General features: G+C 35.1%; 1 protein-coding gene across 4 annotated transcripts in view; it reads left to right on the forward strand.

Moving 5' to 3' along the window:
• The window catches only part of MAN1A2 (mannosidase alpha class 1A member 2), a 149,153-nt gene that overhangs the window by 7,391 nt on the left and 114,737 nt on the right, over positions 1-27,025 (forward strand). For all 4 annotated transcript variants that reach the window (XM_010968097.3, XM_045505857.2, XM_074370275.1 and 1 more), the window contains exon 2: positions 21,765-22,020. In XM_010968097.3, coding sequence (XP_010966399.1) covers positions 21,765-22,020 — 256 coding nt within the window. The remainder of the gene's footprint in view (positions 1-21,764; positions 22,021-27,025) is intronic.

Here is a 27,025-nt window from a genome sequence, read left to right on the forward strand (position 1 = left end):
CTCTTGTAATGTATTCTCCCCAGTTGGCTTGTGGTTACTTTTCCTACTTCTCTTTGTTTGGATGTGAATAAGGTAAGGTCAGTTTATACTTGACATTTATCAGCAATCTGATGTAGATGCCTTTGTTGCATTTTTTTTTCTTGGAGCTGTTTATATACTGAGTGAATACCCTTTTCAACTCTGTAGTTGGAGGACAGATTAATTTGTATAGCTCTCAGTCTGTTTCCTCTGTTCTACTGTTATCTTTAGCCCTCTCAACTGTTTGGGCTCTAGAGTAGTTTTCACAATTCCGAGTACAGTAGGCAGCATGGACAGCTGCTGAGATCCTCTTTGTCTTGCCTTCTACCAGCTAGAACAGGTTTTCACTCTACTTCCATGTGCTCTCTGCCCTCATCCTCCAGGAGCTAGTTAGATGGTAAGGAAAGAATTGGGAAGAGATCTTGGGGAAAGGCAAGTTGAACAGTGCTCTGACTATATGGAGTTCTCTGTCCCGTTTTTTCATGGGGGCAGACCCTTGGGTCTCTGAGATAATTTACATTTGGGGTAGGACAGTAGTTTGGACATTTTTTGTTTCATGAAGTAAAGGTATGGCTTATAAGTTACTAAGGAATTCTTCCAGATTCTAACATGACTCATTTTTTTGATAGTCTGAGTTTTTATTCTTTTCTGCATCTTTCATAAGTATTAACATGTTAATTGCCTTGACACCGAAATCTGGGTGACAGTTGTGTTTCCTCAGGGGCACCCGATCCACAGTAGGTGATCAGAGTGTTAATAGTGATTTGGAAGAGGCTGTATTTTGGGGCTGCTCACCAGATGACATTTTGTATAGTCTTATTTAAAGTCTAATTTTGATCCTAAGCACAGTGATAGTGACTTCGCTTTTATTAGTTCAGCGTTATAAAATCAGTATGTTTTTCATTCTTCTCAGAAAAGAATAAAATATTAGTATGTTATGGTTAAAATGCAGAATGCCAAGGTGTAAGTCCTGATTTTCATGTTGGTCAGTCAGTGTTGGAAATTCCTGTAGATGACATACTGTTCAGTGCCCCAGAAGTTGAATGTTAATATGTGAACTTATTTATTGGATGAAGTTAAATGTTTTAAGGAAATTAAATTTGTTTGAGCATAGTTTATTTGCTTTAAAACTAAATTGCCTTCCCCAACTTTTCTGTTGGGTTTTATAACAAGTGCCTAGGGTTATGAAATGTTTATTCACTTTTATTTATTAATATTTCTTTTGATTTTTCTTATTAAAGATTCAGACATACAGTTTCAGAATATTTCTTCCATGTTATTGATATAGACTTAAGTAGATTATGTAGCCTCTGTAGTATGTAGTTTAAGATTAATTTTATTTTTTAATATCATTATTTAGTATTGTAAATCTGTGCTTGAATTACTTTGATTTGCATTTAATTTTATTTCTAATAACGTTCTCTGATCTACAGCATTCTTGCTAACATTAATTTATCCATTAAGAGCTGAGATTACCCACATCCACAGATTTATTTCCTTACTTTCCCTGCCTTTAGGTATTTTTATACCCATGTACTTTTATCTTTCCTCATGTATTGTCTATGATTGCATAGTTATAGTCATTTGCTTGTGTATGTCTCTCCCAATACAACAAGGGTTGCTTGAGGACAAATGACTGTCTTTGAATTATTTTTATATCTCCAATGCTTGATGTGTGTTTGGTCCTTAATAAATACATATATCTGTTGAATAAATGACGTCCATGGCAAGATGACACATTACACAAGAGGAGATATAAACAAAATGCAAGGAAGTATTGAGAGATAAGTTGCAAAAGTAGGACAAATGATGTCATAAAATGAGAAAGATACAGTCCTTAATAAAATACACTTTATTAAAAATAATTTTTAAAACTAGGGAATTATTCGTATCGACCCTATCTAGAAAATACTTATTGGTGCACATGTACCTAAGGTATTTTGCATGCCTTCACATTGAATTTTTCCTTCTTTAGGAAAAAAGGAAGAAAACAATAGAAAGTAGGTGTTAAGTGTTTTCACATATTTAACATTTAGTCTTCACATCAGAGCTGTAAGTTGGGTATTATGGACACTGTAAAATTTAGATCAAGCCATGATTGGAAAGTTGTTACCAAGAAGCTAAACATCTATTTGAAATCAGTAGTACATGGTAATAAACATTAATTTAATTGACTAACTGGGCAATGATTATGTTTACTATTGTTTGAAAGTTATAAAAATACTTAACTTATGATTTAGGTTGACTCTACATATTCTTGGCTAGGAAAATCACTTTGCTACTTTCATTTTCCATAATTGTGCAAATTCTGTCAGAAAAGTTTATTTTGATTGGCATTAAATTTTTGCTGGAATTTATTTCTTTTAGAATATGGCTGTAATGAAGCAGGCCCTGGGGGGTTATTTACAGATTGGGTTTTAGGATTTATTGTAAAGGAAAATCTCCTCCAATAATCTATCATGAAATTTTATGTTGTCCAAAGGAAGCCATTATGTATATTTAAAAGGACATTGAGCTCAGTGTTAAAAGACAGGGGCCCTAGTTTCAGTGTTACCCTTACTTGTTGGATCTATTTTGTTAAGTTTTTTAACATCTCTGTGCCTTATTTACAAAATGAGGGAATTGACTGAATCTTTAAAGATTCTAACTCATGCATATGAAATACTAGTAATTTTATGAAGCAGAGGCTGAAGAATGTGTAGTAATTTATTTCAAGACATGACAAATACTTTGAAAATACAGTGCATTCTAAATAGGAATTAGTGTCATTTCTACATATAAAAATTAAGGTTTAAAAATCATTTCATAAATGATGAATTCATTTACATAATGAAGTCTATTATATAGATTTAAATATAATCCAGTTTAAAAAGTATAAGTTATTGAAATGCTGTTTTATACATTCTTATTTCTAAGTTTAAAAGTATAATTTATTGAACATTTTTAATACTGGCCTGAGGTAATACTATTTACAGTTTCTAGGTGTCATTTTTGAGCTCAGTTAACAATTACATTTATTGATTTGTTACCTAAGACTTTAGGAAAGATTCTGTGTAAAACAAGAGTCCTTGAGTAATTCGGACCTCATATCCTGTGAAGGCTCTTACTATTCTTGATGCTAAATTTTCTTTAATTTAGAACTATAATTTCCTAACCTTAATATTGAAAGATGCCATTGAAAGTGTTCTTTCATTCTCGATATCTTAATAAGAACTTTATAGATAAGTTATATAAATAGTTAAAAGAAAAAGGATATGAAATCATCGGGAGACTACAAAGAACAATGTATTGTTTTTCCTTTTACATTTTTGACATTTACTTATCTGTATTATCAACCTCTCTTTTGCAGATCTCTTGGTGTCTGCTTAGTGATATTGATGTTACTGTTAAAAAAAATGGTCACATTCATTTATTCAGCAAGTGTTTTTGAGTGTTTATGATGTACTAAGCATTATACTAAGTATTGAGATTATTGGAGAATATTATAGATTAATTTTTACTTGGACACTACTGAAAAATTTAAACCTTAGATTCAAATCTTAACATTGTCTTAAAGCATATATTGTTATCTTTGGAATCAGATTCTAGGGGTCTTAGAGATAACTTCATCTAGGGTGAGGCTCAGGTATATGCTTTCTGATCATTGGCATTTTTTGAGAGTTCAGGTACGTTATAGTGTTAATCTTTCTTCCTTTCCTTTTCTTTTTTTCCTAAAATGCATTTATGTCGTTAATTTATGCATTTCTGGCATATGGACTGGGTTATATGGAAGTGAGTTGCAATGTTCTGAAACTTTTTTCAGTAAGGAACCAGACCCTGGCATCTAAAAAAAAATGTAGATCATTGTCCTAAATTGAGATCTGGCACAATTGTATGTATTCATGTATCTAAAACTAATTATATGTAGCTTCATAGGGTTATATTTGTAAGTTTATAGTAAAGTTACATGTGCATACATGACTTTCTCAATTACTTTGCAGTAAGGTAGCATGTGATACAAAGTTTATACTTACTTGATGTATGTAAAAATGTGAATTATTTTTCTGTTAATCTGTGATACCATTAAGCATTTTACCTTTTCATGACCTAGGTTTTTCCCTCTGCTTAAAAAAGGTTGGTAATATATAGGGTGCAGTAAACACTGAGCAGCTGGCTCCTCTTGCACTTACACTGCTGGTGTAAATGTAAATTAATAGAATTTTTGTGAAGAATAGTTTAGTAATGTTAACTAATTTAAAGTACACATTCTTTGATTCAGCAATTCTTCTAAACTTATCTTTGGAAAATCTTTACATCAGTGCACAGAGAAATTTAAGAATGTCCCCTGAAGCTTTAACATGACATACTGTAAATGATCTATATGTCTGTCATCAGGGGATTATTTAAATAAAAGAGTATATCCCAGAATACGTAGAATGTTTTTTCTTTAAATCCCCTATGGATCTTTCTGGTTATTCCCCAAAGAAACACACTTTTAATAGTTTTATAATAGTATATAATAGTATTTTTTGATATCTGGTGTAAGTCCTTTCCATCATTCTTGATTTCTAAGAAGTTACAAGCATACATAAAAGTCTTAACAGATAATATTCATGTCACTGTATCCACTATTTCAGATCTTAACATTTTCCTATTTTAGATGAGGATTACCCTTTTTGAGGTAAACCTCTAGCCTGAGTTTGACATTGTCTTTCTCAGTACATGCTTTTATACTTCTGTAATGTATATATTGATATAAATTATATATGCAAATAAATGCATATAGTTATATTGTTCTGCATATTCTTAAACATTAAATATCTCATTCAGCAAGTTTTTTAATTTAGCGTTTTAAAAATGATTTATGTATGTTAACATATTAGGTTCTGGTTCAGTTATTTTATTCGCCTTGTATTCCATTGTGTGATTAAACCTCAAATTGTTTTTATATGCCCCTGTTGATAGATTTTTTAGGTTAATTCCATATTTTTACTGTGAAAACATTCTTGTACATGTGTATTTGGGCACTTTTTTTTTCTCCAAGGTGAAAACTTAGTAATAGAATTATTGAGTTGTAAAGTATGAGTATCATTAACTCCAAATTTTGTTGCTAAGTTAGTCCCTAAAGAAGTTGTACCAGAATCTTTGCAAACCATGGTATAGTTAGATTTTAAAAATCTTTACCAATCCAATGCCAATTTTAGTTTTTCCCCCCTTATGACTAGTAAGGTGGAATATTTAAAACATTAAAACAATTATTATTACTATTTTTAATGGAGGTACTGGCGATTGAACCCAGGACCTTGTTCATGCTAAGCATACGCTCTACTACTGAGCTAGACTCACCCCACTGAAATATTTTTTAAACATATTTATTGGTTGTTTGCATTCTACCTTGTTCTCATTTATGCCATATTCAGAATAATTTGGAGTTTTAAACATGTAGGTGAGACTCCTATTTTTCATTGGTGTTGATGGGTCAGAATTTTCCATTCTGCATTGGTTGAATTGCCTTAGAAGGATTTGAAGGAAGTGAGTCAAAGAGATGTGCTTAGATCATAGTCCCAGAATTCCTCTTCCATTTACATTAAAAAGAAAGGATAGGAATCTTGGGTACAAATAGTAGAAACCAACTGTAATGTGTGCAAAAAAGGTGTTTGTTGGAAGGAAATTGGTTGGCTTTCAGAAATGACATAAAGTCTGGAGAACTAGGTTTAGAGTATAGTCAGTCATTAAGGGAACCCAGGTATGCAGAACTGTGGTGAAGGTTAAGGAAGAGTTAGTGTACCACTGTCAGTGCTGCTGGTCACTGAGCACTAATTATGGCTTTGCTACCACTGGACACTGGATTCCTCTGCTTCCTGAGTGATTTCTAAAATTGACTTCTTGTTTCTTTATATCACTTGGATCTGTAGTCCCAGCCAGAGCATATGATTGCCTAAGTGTAGGTAATAGGTCCTTGCCTTGCTGTTGGATGATAAAAAGATTCAAGTATCTTGAACCTTCTGGCTTCTATGGGAAGAGAAGGGATTCTGCTACCAATATAGTGGTGAATTCCTGAATTTAGGTGGGGAATTACATGTAAACAGCTTAAGAAACAAGGTTAACTGAAAAGAACCCTAAGTTTATTACGGTGACTTGTATTATAGTTAGGGACGAATTTCTTACTTGTGTTGTGCTATTTAGAAATGTTGATATAAATAGTCTTTCTAGACTCTTGTCTACCCTTTCAGCACTTTCTGTACAGGGGTTTAAAAGGGGCTGGTAATGCTCCCCTTAGAGGGTTCTTGGAAACATGGGGACATTTTTGGTTGTCACCATGGAAAAGGTGGCATTACTGGCATTTAGTGTATGGAGGCCTGGAATGCTGACTACTCCACAGTGCCTGGTGGTTCTACACAAAAAAGATTTGAATTATCTTGCCCCAAATGTCCATAGTGCATTTGAGAAATACTAGGTTATTGCTGTGTCCAGCACAGCTCGGGACCGTGTCTGAGGACGGGTGACGCAAGGCATAAGAAACAAAGAGACAAAGTAAAGAGCAAAGATGGGACCAGGGGGCTCAAGATCTCTTGGATCCAGGGTCCCGAAAGCCTGGTCGACATCTTATTTATTAGGAGCATACAGCTCAGAAAAAAATGTGGTCAAAGAGGAGAGGCTTTAGATATTCCATGCAGTAAGCACCACATTCTGCTTGCTGATTAATTGATTAACTTCAGGCCTATCCCTTCCAGGAACAATCACCCTCCTCAGGTATGCAAAATTTCTGTACCTATCTTGTTATTGCCTCTGGGACATCTCAAGATAGCAGATACTACCCTTGGGTTAAACAGCATACTTTCATGCCAAAACAAAGTTCTGTTAACGGATGATCTGGCTTTCTAGGACCAGCTATTGTTTCACCCTAAGGAAATATCTGCCCTCCTTCGTGCCCTTACCGTCAATCTCAGGATTGCTCACCCCAAATTTTCTTTAGCGTAATCCGTACTATAGGTCATCTACTGCATAAAACATTAAAACAAAGCAAGTGTGTGCATTTTAAGCAAGCAGGTGTGAATATAATATTTTAAGCTCATGGAAATTTAGGTGCGGCTTGTCTTCTAGCAGCTTGTTTCCCAGCAGATTATATGGATTATTTTGATGAGGGGCTAAAAGTTACTGCTGGCCTCCTTTGCTTCACTGCCTTGTACTATAGCTTGAACATTATTTGTCATGTCTTTGCTTCTTGTTCCCTTTCCTTTGTTCAAAGTACTTAATTCCTTAAGAAAAATATCTTTATCTACGACATTGTATAAAAAAATTAACTTGAAGTGGGTCAGAGACCTAATGTAAGCTAAAACTATAAGGCTCTTGAAAGAACAATTAGGGGAAAGTTTCATGACATTGTATTTGGCGATGATTTCTTGAATTTGACATCAAAAGCACAGACAGCAAAAGGAAACAACAGATAAGTTGGACTTCATTAAAATTAAAAACTGTTGTGCTGTTGTTAATTTGTGGACTATATAGGGCTTCGAGCTGAGGGTCTGGGGGTGTCTTAGTCTATTTGGGCTGCCATAACAAAATGCCATAGACTGGACAGCTTAAATAGCAGAAGTTTATTTCTCACAGTTTTGGAAGCTGGAAGGTCCAAAATCAAGGTCCAGCAGGATTTGGTTTTTTGTGAATGCTCTCTTCCTGTCTTGTAGGTGGCCACCTTCTAGCTGTGTCATCAAATGGTCTTTCTTTTGTGCTTTTAGTGATGTGGTAGGAGGGCAGAGAAAGTTTGAGAAAGAAAGATCTATTTCTGTCTTTCTCTTTTTATAAAGCCACTAATCCCATCATGAGGGTCTCACCCTTATGACCTAATCTAACCCTGATTACTTCCTGAAGGCCCGTGTCCAAATACTATCATGTTGAGGGGTTAGAGTTTCAACATATGAATTTTTAGAGGCACAGACATTCAGTTAGTATGAATTTTGAATGACACAAACATTCAGTTTAAGAAATAATTTCTTAGGGGGAAACTAAATAAACCTAGGTAGACCACAGAAACAAGTTGTCAGTTTGAAGGGTCAGTTTGTCAGGCAGAGAAGGAAGATGTAAGCCAATAAGACAAAAATCAGAGAAACAAGAAAAGGAAAGTTCAAAACCAGCAAATGGGACGGCGGGGATTAGAGAAATTCCCTGGAATAAGGAGGCCATCGCATTTGTTATTGGGTCTTACTGCCTTAGGTATTGTTGAGGCTACTTGGTGAACATACTTAAACGGTGAAAATAGCAGCTTTGGGCCAAGGGCTGCCCTAAAGCCTGAATGGAGGATATTTTACTCCGCAGGCAAATAATGAATAACTTAACAAAACCGTTTTATAAATAAAATTTTATATAAACTCTTTTCAAGTCTTGACAGATGACCTGTAGTGATGTTTTGCTTTGCACTGACGATTTTTCATAATGAACAGTCTAATATATTAGTGTTGTCTTTGGCATCTCTCCATTTAATGGTAATTTTTGATGATCATATATAATTTTTAGGGAGAGGATCTTTAGAATAATGAGAAAACCATGCAACTTTTATCCTTTATATTTTTTTAGTCAATCAAAAGACTACTTAAAATACCAAGTCACCTTCTAAGACAGAAAGTGAAAGCCTTGTAAAATACTGGAGCTTAAAGAAAGGAGGAGGAGCTAGTACATATGATGGTTTTTCTTTTTCCTTTGAGCTTTATACCCGTTTTCAGTCTCTGACTTATTGCAGAAAGGCTGGGCTTTGTTTTATTTAGAACCTGTATACTGGGGTAGCGATTTTACTACTTTTTTTATTACGTATTTTTAAACTGCAAAAAAACAATTTGAAGGTCTTATAAGATTTGTTTTAAGATGAGTTTTTACATATATGGTTTAATTATCTGTGTCTATATCATCTGTGCCTTTTTAAAATTGAATTTTAATTGTTTTTTAATTGACATATAGTTGACTTACAATATTGTGTTAGTTTCAGATGTATAGCAAAGTGATTCAATTATATATATATTCCGATTATTTTTCATTATAGATTATTACAAGATATTGAATATAGTTCCCTGTGCTATATAGTAAATCCTTGTTGCTTATCTATTTTATATATATAGTAGTCTGTTAATCCCATACTCCTAATTTATCTCTCAACCACCCCTGCCTTTTCCTTTGGTAACCATAAATTTACTTTCTGTCTCCATGTGCTTAGATTTTAATTTCAGGCTATAGGTGAAATCTGAGGGAGGAGAGAAATGAATTAACAAAATTTTGTTAAGGTTTTTTTTTGCTCTTGAAATACATCATAAAAATTGGCTTGGTTAAAAACAACATACATGAGAGAAATAATAGTCGAAATGATTCCATGAAGGAAACAGAAACTTACACAGCACCATATTTGTTATAGGGGGATGAAATAGTATGATCAACATAGATGATCAGCTTGAAATGATATAGGATCTGAGGTATATAATGAGAATTAAGGTGGCTTTCCATGTGATCATTCATCGAATATTTATTTAGTACTATGTTTCAAACAGTAAGGATATAACAGAGAGTAAGACAATGCCCTAAACTCAAAGAGCTTAAGGATCTCATAGGAAAATGATAAATATTAAAATAAGATTTATAAAGGGCTAAGGAAAGAGTGACATCAGCATCATGGCTGCATAAGACATCCTTCATTCCCCCCCTCCAAAAAAATTCTGGCATCTGTTTATGAACAAAAATGCCTTTATGGGTGCTGTGGTATCCAACACTATACACCAAGGGACCTAGGAGGAGTCTCACTCAACTGTGAATCAGATAATTGACCTTGGTCCTAGCTGTGGACCATGCAGTTGCCTGTGAACCATCTCTAGCTTTTCTTGGCTATGGTCTGGACCTCTGACTTGGTCATTCATGGATGAGAGAACCTTGGTGGACATCTCAGTTTCCAGAGGAGAAGTTCTAGCTGTTGGAGCGGAAGAAATATGAGTTTGGACTCATTGGAGTGGGTGAAAGGAACAGCTTGCCTTTACCTGAATCATTCCTCCCCCAGTGTGGCACAGCTTAGGGCCAAGAGAGCCTATCTCAGCCTGTGATTTCTCCCACTTGGGAAAGGGAGAGCAGGTGAGTGAGTATCCAGCTTCCCTAGTTGTGCAGGATAATGCTCAAGAGGCTCATTTCTCTTCTCAGTCCATCCAGAGTACTAATTATGAGCTCCACGACTGGGGGGCGAGAAAAGAGTGGGATAGTGGCAGATAGGACTCTTGGAGAACATTAAAGGGACATGATTCCTATTAACTGTTTCATGGACGCCATCAAGAAGCCCACCACAAGTTGCGAGGAAAGCCTCACCTGTGGATTCCTTTAACAGACTCGTGGGCATCCCTAGCATCCCATATGCATCGTTCATATACCCTCCCACTCTGCAGCTGGCTCTCCGTGTTCCTGAAGGCAGTGGTGAGAGCAAGCTTTGGCATACCCAATCTGTGGGCCAGGGAGGGACTGCAAACTTGAGCCACAGTGCCACCTTTGGGAATACAAAAGAGAGGCTGTCAGCACTGAGTCTGGTGCATTACAGGATTTAGAGGAAGCATACAAGCTTAGGAATTCTTCCACAAGAGGGAACAAAAAACAGGGAGCAAGTATATCTGTAGAAAGTCTGAGAAAGCCTCAGAATCTCTTAATGGGGCTCATGGAAGGTATTTCTCCCCAGAAGGCAGTAAAGTCTGGAGGAAGTGACTGATACTTTAAATGTGAAAACAGCAACACAAAATTCCAAGAAACATGAAAAGCCAAGGAAACATGCCACCACCAAAGGATGACATTTATCTTTCAGTAACTGAACCTAGAGACATGGAGATCTACAGTTACCTGATGAAGAATTCAAAAATAGCTGTTTTAAGGAAACTCAGTGAGCTACAGGAGAATACAGTTAATTCAACAAAAACAAGAGCACAATACATGAACAAAATGTGAAGTTAACAAAGAAGTCATAAAAAAAAGAACTAAACAAATTCTGAAACTGAAGAATTTAATGACTCAAAGGGAAAAAAAAATGCAGAGAGGGCATCAACAACAGAATGGCCCAAGCAGAAGAAAGAATCTGTGAGACATGACAGGAACTTTGAAATTATACAGTCAGAGGAGAACAAATAAAATAATGAAAAAGAATTAAGAAAGTCTATGTGATCTATGGGTATGTTTAGAACCAGTTTAAGAATTTTGGCATTCCAGAAAAAGAGAGGGAGAAGGGGGCAGAAAGTTTATTTAAAGAAATAGTGATTTGGGAGAGATTTGGATATCCAAGTTCATGAACCTCATAGGTCTCCAAACAAACTAAACCTAAGGAGATCTTCTCCAAGACATATTACAATAAAACTGTCAAAAATCAAGTACATAGAGGAACTGGAAATCTATAACAGGTGGAAAACTGGGAAATTCACAAATATTTTGAAATTAAACAACACATTCTTGAACAATCAGTGGGTCAAATAGAAAATAAAAGAATCCATCCCACCCCAAAAGAAAATGGAAACACAACATACCAAAACCTATGGGATGCTGCAAAAGCAGTTCTAGAATGGAAGTTCTAGGAGAAAGCAGTTCTAGCTATGTAGTTGTCTATATTAAGAAAAAAGAAAGCTCTTAAATAAACAACTTAACTTTGTACCTCAAGGGACTAAAAAAAAGAAGAACTAAACCCAAAGTTAGCAGAAGGCAGGAAATGTCAGAGGTCAGAGCAGAAATGAATAGACTCCAGAAAAACAATAGAAAAGTAGAAAAGATCAAGAAAACTAAGAGCTGCTTTTTTTTTTTTTACAGGTAAAAAAATTGACATCTTTAGCTAAACTGAGAAAGAGAAAAGACTCAAAATCAAAATGAAGGAGGAGACATTACAACTGATGTTGCAGAAATACAAAAGATCATAAGGGGGTACTATGAGTAGTTATACATCAACAAATTGGAAGAAATGGACACATTCCTGAAAACATACAACTTACCAAGTGTGAATCATGAAGAAAGAGAAAGTCTGAATTAGTAGTAGTAGTAGTAATCATCATCATCATCATCATCATCATCATCATCATCATCATCTCCCAATAGGAAAAAGCCCAGGACTGATGGTTTCACATGTGAATTCGATAAACTTTTAAGGATGTCTTAATGCCAATCCTTTTCAAACTCTTGAAAAAATCTAACTGGAGGGAATACTCCTAAACTTATGTAATCAGGCCAGAATTACCCTGATATCAAAGCCAGATAAGGATAATGCAAGTAAAGGAAACTACAGGCCATCTGATGAATATAAATCAGAAATTCTCAAGAAAGTATAGCAAACCAAATTCAGCGTCACATTAAATGAATCATACGTTGTCATCAAACAGTATTTATCTCTGGGATGCAAGGATGGCTCAAAATACACAAATGAGTATAGGTGCTGCGCTGTGTTAATAGACTGGAACATAAAAATCAGATGATCATCTCAATAGACACAGAAAAAAACGCTTGGCAAAATACAACATTGTTTTATGACAAAAACTCAATAAATTGGTTATAGAAAGAACATACCTCAACATAATACAAGCCATGTATGATAAACCAACAGCTAATATACTCAGTGGCGAAAAGTTGAGAACTTTTCCTCTAAGATCAGGAACAAGACAAGGATGCCCACTCTCACTGCTTGTAAAGGAAGAAGTAAAATTGTCTTTGCAGATAATATGATCTTATGTATAGAAAATCCTGGGCTCCACAGAAAACTGTGAAACTAATAAATGAAATCAGTCAAGTTATAGGATGTAAAAATCAACATACAGAAAAGTTACGTTTTTATACAATAACACACTATTTGAAAAAGAAAGCATTCACATTCATAATAGCATCAATTACAATAATGGTTAGGAATAAATTTAACCAGGGAGATGAAAAATCTATATTCTGGAAATGACAGGATTTTGATGAAAGAAATTGGAGACGATACAAGTAAATGGAAGATAAACCATGTTCATGAATTGGAAGAATTAATACTGTTAAAATTTCCGTACTCCCCAAAGCCATCTATAGATTCAGTGCAACACCTATCAAAATTCCAATCGCATTTTCCACAGAAATAGAAAAAACAATTCTAAAATTAGTACAGAACCACGAAAGACCCTGAATAGTCAAGACAATCCTGAGAAAGAAGAACAAAGCCAGAGGCATCACACTTCTTGCTTCAAACTATACTATAAAGTATACTAATCAAAACAGTATAGTCCTGGCATAAAAATAGACACTAGACCTATTGTCTATTATTATGTGTACTATTACCTATTATTATTATTATGGAACAGAATCGAGAGCCCAAAAATAAACCCTCATGTATGGTCAACTAATATTTGACAAGGGAGCCAAGGATATTCAATGGAAAAAGAATAGTCTTCAATAAATGGTATTAGGAAAATATCATGTCTATTTTTTCATTTATTTATTCTTTTTGTCTGGTTCTGGTATCAGGGTAATAATAACCCTCATGAGATGAGTTGAAAGTATTCCCTCTTCAATTTCCTGACCTGTAAAACTGATATTAATTCTTCTTTAAATACTTGGTAGAATTCACTAGGGAAATCATCTGAACTGGGATTTTCTTGTGGAAAAGTTGTTAACTATCCATTCAGTTTCTTTGATAGATACAGGCTGTTCAGGTAATCTGGGTCTTAAATTTTCTTGAGAATTTTTTTTTAAACAAGGAATGTAAATTGTTGAGTTTTTGATGTTAACATTGTTAATAATAGTCTTTTACTTTTTTAAAAAAATTTTTATAGGACTGTAGTTATGCTTCTTTTTTTTCGTTGTGTTACTCTGATTTGTGGCTTTTCTCCCTCCTCCCCTACTATTGTCAGAAGTCTTTTTTTTTTTTTTTTTTTAATCTCAAAGAACTAGCTTTTGGTTTTGTTGGTTTTTCTCAGTCTTCAGTTTTCTTTCTTTCTTTCTGTTTTTTACTTTTATCTTTATTGTTTCCTTTCTTCTGCTAATTTTAGGTTTAATTTTCTCTTTTTCTACTGTCTTAAGGTAGAGCTTGAGATCCTTTGTACAAGATCTTTTTTTCTTTTCTAATATATATTGGTTAATGCTATGACTTTGCTTCTAACCTTTCTTCTTTTCTTTATATAGACATTTAGTGATGTGAATTTTCCTTTAAAGATTCCTTTAGCTTCATCCGCAAATTTTGATGTTTGTATTCTCTTTTAGTTCAAGGTACTTTCTTATCCCAGTTTTTTAAAAAGAGCTTTATTGAGATGTAATTCACATACCATACAGTTCACTCACTTATACTATACAATTCAGTAGTTTTCAGTTTATGTACATTTATATGCAACCATCACTACTGTCGCACAATTTCACTAAATTTTTTTGACCCATGATTATTGATCCCATGATCATTGATAAGTATGTTATTTCACTTCCAAGTACAGTTAGTTGGCCCTTGAACAACACGAATTTGAAGTCTGGGTCCACTGATAACATGGATGTTTTTCAGTGGTAAAATTCTGTAGTGCTGCATGATTTGAGATTGGTTGAATCCAAGGATGCAGAACCTGTACACAGAAAAACCATGTAAATGGAGGGCTGACTGTGTTATACACAGACTTTTGACTGCTCAGAAGTTTGGGCTCCTAACTCTCTTGTTCAAGGGGCAACTCTAGAGATTATCCAGATACCTTCTTCACATTACTGATTTCCGCTTTAATTCTGTTGTAGCAAAAACATACTTTGTATGGTTTGAACCCTTTTAAATTTATTGAGACTTGTTTTACTGCTCAGAAGGTGGTCTGTATTGGTATATGTTCTGTTTGCATTTGAACAAAATGTGTATTTTGTTGTTGGATAGTGTGTTTTATAGATGTCATTTAGGTCGAGTTGGTTGATAGTGTTTTTGTCTTTTATGTCCTTGATGATTTCCTTTCCTCTTTTATGAATTACTGAGTGAGGGGTGTTGAATTTACCTACTATATTGTGGATTGTCTACTTTTTATTTCTATCAGTTTTACTTCATATATTTCAACTCTTTATTAGATGTGTAATGTTTAGCATTGTTATAGTCTCTTGCTATTTTATTGATTCTGTTATTATAAAACCTGTTAATCTCTGCTCTGAAAGCTACCGTTTGATGTCAGTATAGCTGCTTCCACTTTTTAATAAACGTCTTTACTGAGGTTTTCTTTATGTACCATAAAATTCACCCATATAAATAAACAGTTAAGTGGGAGCATTAGTTGCCTTCTATTGGTTGATGTTTCCAAATCCATGTTTTCAGCCCTGGATATTTTAACCTGTGTGCCTTGTTGACCTTTTAAACTCAGCATGTCTAAAAACCATGCCTATTAATCTCTTCCTCACTTTTTTCCTTTATTCCAAGCTACCTGCTCTCTCGTCTCTAAGTTAATGGTACTTCTTTCTGTTCAGTCACTATAGTGAAAACCTATCATCTTTAAACTTCTTTTCCCTTTCATGTTTAATCACTTCCCTCAGCTTACTCGTCTTGCCCTTCTAAGGTCTCTGATATTTTGCGCCTCTTCTCTGTATCCACTACACGTGGATTTTATTAGTATCTTGTCATTTTTTGCCTAGTATCTTGTCATTTTTTGCCTGGTGACCACCTGTCTCCATTTCCTGTTTCCACTCTTGTATCATCTCCCTTTCTACCTCTTCTCTCCAATCCTGAGGAGGTGTTTTTTTCCCTAAGATTTAAGTACAAGTGTTCCATTTTCAGTTAGAAGTCCCTAAATGGCTTGCTTTTCGTCCTCAGCGTGTAATACAAGCTCTATTCGTGATAGAGCTTTTGTCTTCTCTGGTTTCCAGTCTGTTCTACTGCTCCCTACCTATTCCCCCGCGCCCCCAAACACTATACCCTAGCAGCCATACCAACTTGCTAATGGTGTAATGCATAACTTCTTCTGTACCTTTGTACACTATCCCTTCTATGCCTAGAATGCCCTTGTTTTCTCGAACTGCCTGGCAAACTTGTGTTTTTCCTTTTAATTTCTAATGAAGATCATACCTTTCTAATGCTATTTTCCGATTTAAATCTGTTTCAGGTCGTACTCTTATGCTTAGCAGACGCCTACGCTTTTATGTGGCTATCTTACCTCTTCTAACCTGTGGTCCTCTGATACTGCACCTGTAGTTATTTATTTCCTCTGCTATGATCCACCTGTTTTGTGCTTCCTGTGTTTACATATTTATTATACTGTGAACTCCTTGGGAAATAATATGTCTTATTTTTCTTGTTTTCCCTGGACCTGACTCAATGCCCCTCACATTTGATAAATGTTTGTTGATTATTATTGAGTTAAGCTGAAGTTAATTCAATGATTGAACTTTTTATTTTACTTGAAATTACCATTAATTCAAGCTAAAATCACCTAAAACCCAAGTTAGATTAATCTATAATAGCTCTCCATGTAAATCAAATCTTTTAATAGCCACATAAATGATCTATACCTAACTAAATTTAAGATAGAGACAGTGAGTTTGTGTTGATGGCCCATGAGCGGCATTATTAAAGTAGGAATAAAGAAGTTGGTAGTTTGTGGGAACCACTTCACCAGAGTAACTGGATTTGTCATAGAGGCTTGAGGGTCGGTGGATTTTTCAGTGCTTTGCTTTGAATTGCTTTCATCTTCTTTCAGGTGGCTGACAGTTACTTGTACTGGGAAACAATTGGGCTTTTCTATTAACATGTTTTCTTAAGAATGGGATTCACTCATAGAATTTGTGAGCCCAAATTTGACAGAATTTGTGCTGTTCAGTTCTTAACTACAAATTGATACACTAGAGAGTACATGGTTTAACTTAAAAGGATAACATTCAGCAAGTTCTTTGTCATTTATATAACAGTGTTATTCCTTACAAATAAGATCTATTCATTTGCTATTGCAAATCATCTTAGGCTGTATTTGTGAACAGCTCCCTTACAATTGTTGGTTCCTCTTGATTACCTTAAGTTTAAAGAGATCTTCCTTCATGACAAAGAGTGGCATTTCGTTTGGAAGATCTTAAATTCCTTTAGACATTTGCCTGTGAGCTCTGTAGAATGCTGTTATTTCAGTATTTTCTATACCAATTGCTGACTGTCTTGTAGTTGTTTCCTAAAACCATTCTTGGCCTGTACTTGTATGTAAGTTCTTTTTAACATACTGTTTCCGCTGTTTTTGTGCTTTCTTGGATGCTCTGAGATTTCTTTAGCATGATATTAAAATATTCGATGTTTGAAAAGATTATTATCTAATTTTGTTATTAAAAACAAAGGCCATTGTATGGACATTCTTTTATCTCTTAAAAGAAAGAATCACATTGTTGATTTATTCGCATTTTTTACATAATCAGTTTATAGTGGCCTTGGTGAGCGTTCATAGAATTTGGAAATTAGTAAGGGTCAATTTAGTAAAAATTCCTCTTATAATGGTTGAGAATACTCATAGTTATCTGCCCAAGTTTTTAAGGGCTCTCCTGTTTCTTAAATCTAACTCAGAAGAACACAGCCTTGAAATCTTAGCAATGAAACAGTGGACGTGAATGAAAGCTGATGTAAACATCGCTGCTATCATTAAGAGGAAAGAATGTATCAATAGAAGTTTAAACGCTTGGTGTCTAGAAAGATGAGACCCAATGAGTAGGAAGAGAAGAAAATTACATTTACTGAGTACCTTCTGTCATATAGTTTCTTTCCCATCCTTCTTGCGCTTTTATTTATAATAATTTGTAGATACTTTGGATTTTCTATATAGAAATTGTATTACCTGTGACAGAAGACTTTTTTAAACTTTCTTTTTCTTATATTTTAATCTTATTTTAATCTAAGTACAATCAAATGGAAGTGTGATGGTGAGCATCCTTATGTTTCACTATGATGAATGATATTTGCTGTAAATTTTGGAAGATATATTTTATTAGTTTGAAGTTCTCTTTTTCTCCTTTGCTGTGAGGTTTTAAGAATGGATGTTTAATTTTTGTCACTTTCCTTTTCTGTTTCTACTGAATGATTTATACGGTTTTTCTTTAATCTAATAATAAGTTAATTACATGGATAGACTTTTCTGATGTTAAACTGGTCCCTTCTGGGTTAAGTCCAATTAGTTATAATGATGTATTTGTTTCTGCTTTTTTAATGTTGCTGATTAACTTTGTTAATTTTAAATTTAAAAAAAATCTGTGTTGATGAATGAACTTAGCCTCTGATTATCCTTTTTCCATAGTAATCATTCAGTTCTGTTCTGGACATGTTAAATTAGAGGTATTTGGCAAATGCCTTACATAATGTTTTGAAATTTGAGTCTGGCGTACTTAGTAACCTGGAAAAGACTGACCGTATGTATTTTGATATAGGAGTTGAGGAAATACAGTTGGATGATGTTGAATAGGAAAAATATATAGAGTAAGAACAGAAGTGAGGATGGAATACAACATTTTGAGATGCATTGATGATGGTAAAGCCAGAGGCTTGTTGGAAAAGCAGTTGTGAGGAAGAGGGAGTTCAAAGGAAGGATAAGCTTAGCTATTAGTTTTTAGCTGTGGTAGAAGAGTGATGCGAGGTTAAAGGAAGTAGAAATAGCAAGTGTAGTACTCTTTGAAAAAGTATAGTGGTGAAAGGAAGGAGACAGGAACACCAATGAAGGTGGAGGTGGAGGCAGTTTTGAGGGAAGTTTTTATTTAATTTTTTTAAGGGTGGATGAGACTTCATGTTGTAGGTGAAGAGTAAAGCTTTAGTAAAGAAGAATAGAGTGAAAATAAAAGGGAGATATTTGTGTATCCACCTAAATCTTTGCCAAACAAGATTTCAGTGTAATTTTATCTATTCTTCTGTAATCTAGGATTCTATTTGTCTTACAGAATGTTTCCAAACATGATTTATTTAAACACTTTAATTGAAGAAGGAAATCTATTGCTTGGTTAGTTTATTTCTGGCAAATCAGTCCTCAGATGCTAATGAGAGTCTCAGGGAAGGAGAACATCTAGGATGGAGAGTGGCTGAGTAGAGACTAGGTCACTTACCAGCCATAAAATCACACGATAGCAGTGGCTCACGCAAGGTAGAAGTTTATTTATGGTCTGTAGGACAGTTTCAGTAAGGGAGGCTGAAAATAGAATTTTTATTTTGCAGGAGCATATGCTTAGCTAAAACTTGATGGCTCTAGGACTAAGGAAGGAAGGGAGCAAGATACTGAGAGACAGGTTTTAGTGTCTACACTGTGAGACAGTCTCTTAAATAAAATTCACCTTTCGTGTGGAAGGCGGTATTTGTGTAGTGTAAGAAGTCCAGATGCACATGTTTGTATCCAGGCTCTCTGCTTTTTAGCTCTGTGACCCTGAACAAATTACTGAATTTTTCTGTTTGTACCTTAGTGTTTTCCTAATAAAATGGAGAACAGTATCAAATAGAGGGTACTTTATAAATTAGTACGAGGGTTAAATAAGATAATCTAAGTAACTGACTAAGCCAGCGCCTGGTGCATGTAAACCAGCAACAATTACTAGTTTTGTTGCCATTTTCCATTTTGGTTGGAATGGGGTTATGTGGTCACCCCAGGTAAAAGGGCATCTGAGGAAGACTTGATTGGTGTAGATGGATTATGATCTGTTCTCTGGGCCCAGGCACAGTGTTTCCTGCTGGTAGATTGGAAGGCAGTTGAGTGGTGCCTGCCTGTATTTACCTTGGTTGTCTGAGACTGCATTCAGTACCTGTCTGCTGCTGATGCTTTCATCTGCCTGAGTCTCCTGAACAGATCAGCCCAGAACTACTCTTGGATGCACACTGGGGCTAACCTTGGCTCCTTTCTGCCTTACATTTCCTATATGGAGTTTGTCTGCAGGCCCCATTTTTTCTTGCTACCCGAGTGTTTGTCCCTGACACTCTGGCTCTGCTGCAATTCGTCCTCTTTTCTCTCTTCTGTTTTCCTCATCAGCCCTTTTTCACTGTTGGCTATTCAATTTTCTTTTTCTCTAAACATTTAACATCTTAGTTTTAATACTAAGCTGTGGATTGATATTTTTCTCTCTTGATGTACAGTTCTATGGTTTTTAACACGTGTTCACATTGGTGTAACCACTGAAATTAGGATATGTAACTGCTATAATAAAAAAAATCCTGTATTATCCTTTATATTTAACCTTTTCCCCATCCATAACTACTAGCATCTATGATATACTAGTCGTCCCCCTATTTTTGTCTTTTTGAGAATATCATGTAAAAGGAATCAGACAGAATGTAACATTTTGTGACTGGCTTCTTTCACTCACATAATACCTTTGAAATTCATTCAAATTGTGTGTATGAGTGGTTCATTTCTTTTTATAGCTGAGTAATATTCCGTAGTGTGGCTTTACCACTGTATAAACAGTGATTTGCTTAACTGTTTACTTGTTGGAGGACATAAGGGTTGTTTCTAGTTTTTGCTTGTTGTGTATAAAGCTTCTATAAACATTTGTGTATAGGATTTTTCTCCCAATTTTTAAAATTGTGGTAAAATACACATAAAATTTGCCATCTTAACCATTTTTACATGTACAGTATGAATAGGGCAACCATCATTGCCATCCATCTCCAGAACTCCTTTCATGTTGTAAAACTGAAACTCTATACCCACTAAACAATAATTTCCCATTTTCTCCTTTCCCCCAGCCTCTCACAACCACCATTCTGCTTTCTGTTTCTGTGATTTGGACTACTCTAAGAATCTAATATAAGTAGAATCATATAGTATTTATCTTTTTGTAACTGATTTGTATATAGGTTTTTGTGTGTAAATAAGCCTTCATTTCTCTGGGATAACTGTCCAGGGCAATTGCAGGATTCTGTGATGGTTACATGTTTAGTTTTTTAAGAAACTGCTGAACTTTTCCAGGGTGGCTATACCATTTTATACATTCTCACCAGCAGTGTTGTACGGCCAGAGTTTGAATTAAATTTCTGAAGCAGTAACTCTGGTGACTGTTGGGTTAGTTGTTTACCCTTAGAGTAGTCGTCACTGGCTGATTTGGAAAATGGTGACGACTACGCCTATATTCATTCATGTGGATTGGGGTGGAGGTGGAGAAAAGATTTAGGGCCGACTAGAAACCCAGTAGGTGTCTGCTGCAGTAGTGATTTCCAGATCTGTATGTACCCCAGAATCATCAGGAGAGCTCTTAATAATACAGATTCATGGGTTTAATACAGATCTGCTAAATTGGAATCTGTATTTTTAACAAGGACTCAAGAGAATTTTAAGTGGGCATGCCCACATCAGTTAGGCCATTGTGGTATAAGATCTACATTATTTACAAAATGTAAAAATTTTAGAAGGATATGATGTATATTTAACAAATAAAAACTTTCCCATCCTCTTACCTTTTCTGCTTATCTCTCTTTCTTTGACCCTATGTTTATATTTTTGTTCCCTCTTGATACTTAATTTTGGTTTTTATTTTCTCTCCCCCATCTAATTTTTCACTAGTTTCTCTCTCTCTATTATGTGTCTACTAATAAATTATTGATTGCTGTTTTCTCTGTTTCACTTGGTCCTTAAATTGTAACTTTCTGAGTTCTCTCTTCCTCCACTTTGTAAAGTGTTTGCTCGTCAGCATCCAGGGCTCATCTTCTTTCTCATACTAAGATGTATTTATCCTCTTCTTTGGGCAGATAGATGCAAGCCTCTCTCACGGATCATTCTTTCTTTTTAATGGCAGGCGTAGAAAACAACTATCAGGGGTTTGGTGGAGGAAACTAAGTTTTATTTTATTATTATTTTTTTTTCTTCTTCTTACAGGGAGGAAGAAGAACGTCTGAGAAATAAAATCCGAGCTGATCATGAGAAGGCCTTGGAAGAAGCAAAAGAAAAATTAAAAAAATCAAGAGAGGAAATCCGAGCAGAAATTCAGACAGAGAAAAATAAGGTAGTCCTAGAAATGAAGATGAAAGAGAAAAAGCCACTGCCACCAGTTCCTATACCAAACCTTATAGGAACAAATGGTGGGGACCCAGAAGATAATGAACTGAGAGAGAAAAGGGAAAAAATTAAAGAGGTAATAAGCTGAGATTTGTGATATGGGGTGGTCATGGATATGGATATGTATTTGACTGGATTTAAAGTATCTTATCTGTCTATATTTATTTGTACCATCTGTGGTGTCATATTTTGATCTTGTTTGTTTTGGGGTCAAAGTTTCAGTTCATTTTGCAAGTTGGCAGTAAGGGATAAAACTGTTTCTTAATGTCGATCATAACACAGGATACTTAAAAATTTTGGTATAATGTTGTTTGGATAGTTACATCACTCACTCTGTGTTCAAAGATCTTTTGATATTCAGTATTTTGTTAATAACATAGGATAAACCCATAAGCAATTTATCATTTAATAAGAAATGTTTTAAGTGTTTAGTTACAAGAAATTCTGCTAGATACTATGCAAGTCTTCTCATAAACATGCTTCTGAAGCATTAGCGTTATATATGCCATCTTTTAAGGAACACATCATGATACAGCTTAACCATACTGCAGATTAAGAACACATCCTTCCAGAGAGTCTCAATGGGTTGAAAAGGGGGGAAGGATTGATTTCAGAATTCTTGAAATTTGTTTGGTCACAGACGTCTTTCAATTTGTTAGTCTAGGAGTTACTTGGAGATAAAGAGAATACTAGACAGAGAGGAAATCTATATTTAAGTTGAACTTTGTTAATTAGAATTCCTGCTAATTCTGGGTGGAGTTTGCAGTTTTAGTGACTTGAAGAAAAAGATTTTGTTAGTGTGTAATGTGATCAACAATATTTCAAATCAGTTGTTTATCATAAAATAAGATAATAAATTTAGTCCAAATAGTCAGATATCTTCTAGTAATGAATATGGAAGCTTTTGCAGATATTTTAAGTGTGGCCTTATGAATTAGTATAAAACTTTGACCTTAGTGGAATCAAACAGCTCTGTATTCTGATTTCACCTTGCTTCTGGAGTCTATGTTTTATGCACAGGCTGCTTAAGGCACCTTCTTTGGACAGTGTTAGACATTGATAGATTTTTTTTTTTTCGGGTGCCTGACTTTTTAATTTTAGATGTCATTAGAATCTAAATACTTGTCTCATGTACATAATAATTCAGATGGATAACAATGTGTGTTTAAAGGACCCACCCCACCTACAGGCTCAGTGATTCACTGGAAGTACTCACAGAACTTAGCAAAACTGTTCTATTCATAGTCTTGGTTATTTGCAGCAAAAACATACAGATTAAAATTAATATAAAAAGCACCCAGGATTAAGTGCGGTAGAGACCAGGCCCAAGCTCCTGATTGTCCTTTCCCAGTGGAGTAGTATGGACCGTGCTTAATTCTCCCAGCAGTGATGTATGGCAGGGCACACAAAGTATTGGCAGCCAGGGAGGTTCACCCAAGCCTTGGGGTGCAGGTCTTTTATTGGGAGTTCATTGTATAGGCTTGGCTGACCTCAGTTTTCTAGCACCTCCAGAGGTCAGGCCGATACTGTGGTCCCTGCCATAAATCACATTGTTAGCATGAACCATCTGACACTGCCCAGGGCTTCAGGTAAACCGAGATGCTCTTAACAGGCAGGATAACAAAGGTTTTGAGGTTATTTTCCAGGAGGCTGCCATAGGCCAAACCTTGGGCATATGAAGGGTTTGGACAACCCAGACCTGTTAAGTGAATCCTTTAGAGCACATCATGTTGTCTAGTGTTCCTGTAAATCAACATAAAACATATTAAGAATCCCTGTGTAGGTTCTTTTAAACATAATGACACTTACCTGCAGAAGCAGCAGCCAACAAGAGGCAGGGTGATATGAATACCTGCAGAATATCTGAAAGTTTCAAGAATTAGAAACACTCTGAAGGCAGAGGTATAAAATAGAGCTGGAAAAGGATTATTTGAAAGTTTTAAAAGGAGCTCTTAACTCCTGGATTCCCAGTTTTCTAGCCTACAAATCCTATCTGCTGCCCTCCTTTCCCCAAAAGAGGATCAAAAGTTTACTTTTGGATGGATGAATTAGAAAGCATCTAGATTTTGGGAATACCAAGTATAGCTGAGGGGAGAGGGCAGAGGTCATTCTAAAAAATGGAGAGGTGGGGGTGGAGGGAATTAAGTGAAAAGTGGATTCTGAATATTGAGACCACTTTCTCCTGCACAACTTTTAGAATTGTGGCAGGCAGATTTATATTCAATAAGTAGAAAAATGAAGGACATGTCTCTGGGAGACTTGACTGGCCCAAGAGAAAAGACCTACTGTGTTCCTCAGTAGGACACCCCTGGGTTTCACCTGACCTCCTTGAGACTAGGCTCGGTCAACAAGTGTTGCCTATTCACTGACAGCCTTTGATCATCTTGTAAGTGCTTCACTCATATGTGAAGAACAAACCGAAGATCACCATTCGTGTAAGGGAAGTTTCTCGCATGAGAGAAACAGATGGAAGGGAGGAATTTAGAGGATACAGAAACAATACAGGGAGCAGGAAAAAAATATCAAAAAAGAATTCACATCTTTGGGTGCCAAAAAAATTAAATTCATGAAGTAAATTATAAAAAGGAACATTTACAGAATAAGAAGGAGTTCTTGGAGATTAAAAATATGATAGAGTAAAAAATTCAGTAGAAGAGTTGGAAGATAAAATTGATCAAATCTCTTGGAAGGACAAAAGATTGAGAAAACAAGAAAAATGTTAAGCTCAATCTGGAGCACCTAACAAGTGATTAATTAGGGGTTTTGGAAAAAGAACAGGGAAAATAGAGGGGAAGAAGTCGAAGAAACAATTGAGGAGAATGGGCTAAAACTTAAGAATGTGAGTCTCTGGACTGAAAGGACCTGCCAGGCATCTAACCAAATGGGGGGGGGGGGGGCGGATTCCTACTGAAATTTTAGAAAAAGTGCATAAAAAACAGATCCTAAAAGTTTAATAGTTCCACCCAGAAGATTGGGATTGTACATAGTGGCGCATTAGATTCCTCAACAATAATGTTAGAAACTGGAAGAGAATGGCTTAGAAAGAGTTACATATTCAGCCAAATTTTGAATCAAATCTGAGAGTAAAGATGTTTTTAGACATTGTCTCAGATTGCTACTGGAAAATATGCTTCATCATAAAAATAGGAAGATAAGCAATTTTGGAAACAGGGGTTTTGTCACTAGAGAGAGAAAGGAAGGGCATTCTCAGGAATGTGGAAAAGGGAATCAGCAGGATGATGGCTGTGCTTCAGGTTGGAGAACAGAAGTCCAGATGAGAGTGGGAGGATAGAGAGCCTCAGGAAGGGTGTATTAGAATAAAATGGAACTGATAGTTTATTTGATCTGTTTGATTATATTGAGGCAAGTTTTGAAACTCAAGTATAATTTGAAAGTAAATTAATAATTGCTACGTTAAAAACTACATCAACAAAAAACCCCACTAAACTTCAGACCAGTAGTTTACAGCAGGGAAAATAAAAGTTGAATAAAGTCATATAATAATTATAAGAAAAACATGTTGCTAACTATATTAGGAGGATGTGAGCCAGGGAATATATGTGGTGAAGTATATGTGGAGGTGAGTTGATAGTGTATGAGAGAGCTAAATTATCTTAAATATGGGGGAATATATTAAATAGCTAAAACTTTTATAAAAATCAAGAAATAGCACTACAAACTATACTTAGAAATATAGTGGTAACTAGAAAAACAAGTGAAAAAGCTTTAACTTCTTAGCTCAGGAGAGCGAAAATTACTAATGAGGAAGATAGGACAGGCTATTAGATTTTTTAAAAATTCGGCTTTATTGAGACATAATATATGTACAATAAAATGTATGTATTTTAAGAGTACGGCTTTATGTTAGATTTTACAGGTGTACGTACCCGTGTAACAATTGTGCTCCAGCTGTGAATATGTCCATAATCTCAAAATGGTTTACTTGTACCCCTTTCTAGTCAGTCCACTCCATTCCTTGGCTCCAGGCAACCACTGATCTGCTCTTAGTCATTATGGATTAGATTAGTCTTTTCTAGAGTGTCAATCAAATGAATTATAAGTTGTGTGATATTTTGTTTCTGGGCTTTTGTCAGCATGTTTTTGAGATTCCTCTACGTAGATTGCATATAAAGGTAATTTTTCCCCCGGTGGTATTCTGTTGTATGGGATATACCATGATTTGTTTTATTCATTCACCTGTTGAACATTTGTTTAACATTTGGTCCAGTTTTTGGCTATTATGAATAAAGTTGCTGTGAACATTTGTGTACAAGTCTTTGTGTGGGCGTATGGTTTAGTTTTAGTTTTGGCATATCAGTCTGTGATCTGTTGAGAGTTAAGTTTTTTTGTTTATTGTGTGAAGTAAAGATTGTACCTCATTCTTCCTCCGTAAGGCTTTCTAGGGTTCCACATTATCTGTTGAAAAGATTATCCTTTCCCAATTGAATTACCTTGGCACTTTTGTTCAAAATCAGTTGACAAAATCAATAGATGTTGAGTCTCTCTCTGGATTTATATCTATTCCATTAGTCTGTATTCCTATCCTTAATGAGAATATGACACTGTTGAATACTTTAACTTACAGTAAGTTTTGAAACAGGTAAGTCCTGCAGCTTTGTTCTTTAAAAAATCGTTTTGGCCATTCTAAGTCCTTTGCCTTTCTAGAATTAACTTTTCTGTGAAAATAAAAGATTGCTGGGATTTTGATTGGGATTTCATAGAATCTGTAGGTGAATTGAGAAGAATTGTCATCTTAATATTTAATCTTTCATTCCCTGAGCAGGTTACATCTTTCTGCTTATTTAGGTTTTCTTTAATTTCTCTGAGCAGTGTGTTTTAGTTCTTAGTGTATAGTTCTTGCACATATCCTGTTACATTTATTCCTAAATGTTTCATGTTTTTTGATGCTATTATAAAAAGAAATTGTTTTTTAATTTCTATGTCTGTTCTTCATTACCAGCATTTAGTAATATATTTAATTTTACTTTTCTGAACTTGTATCTCATTTACTGAAGTCGTCTTTTAGTTTTAGTGGCTTTTTATTTTAAGATGGCTTAGGATTTTCCTTGTGCATAGTCATG

This window comes from Camelus bactrianus, chromosome 9 (assembly GCF_048773025.1).
Source record: "Camelus bactrianus isolate YW-2024 breed Bactrian camel chromosome 9, ASM4877302v1, whole genome shotgun sequence".
Taxonomy (NCBI): Eukaryota; Metazoa; Chordata; class Mammalia; order Artiodactyla; family Camelidae; genus Camelus; species Camelus bactrianus.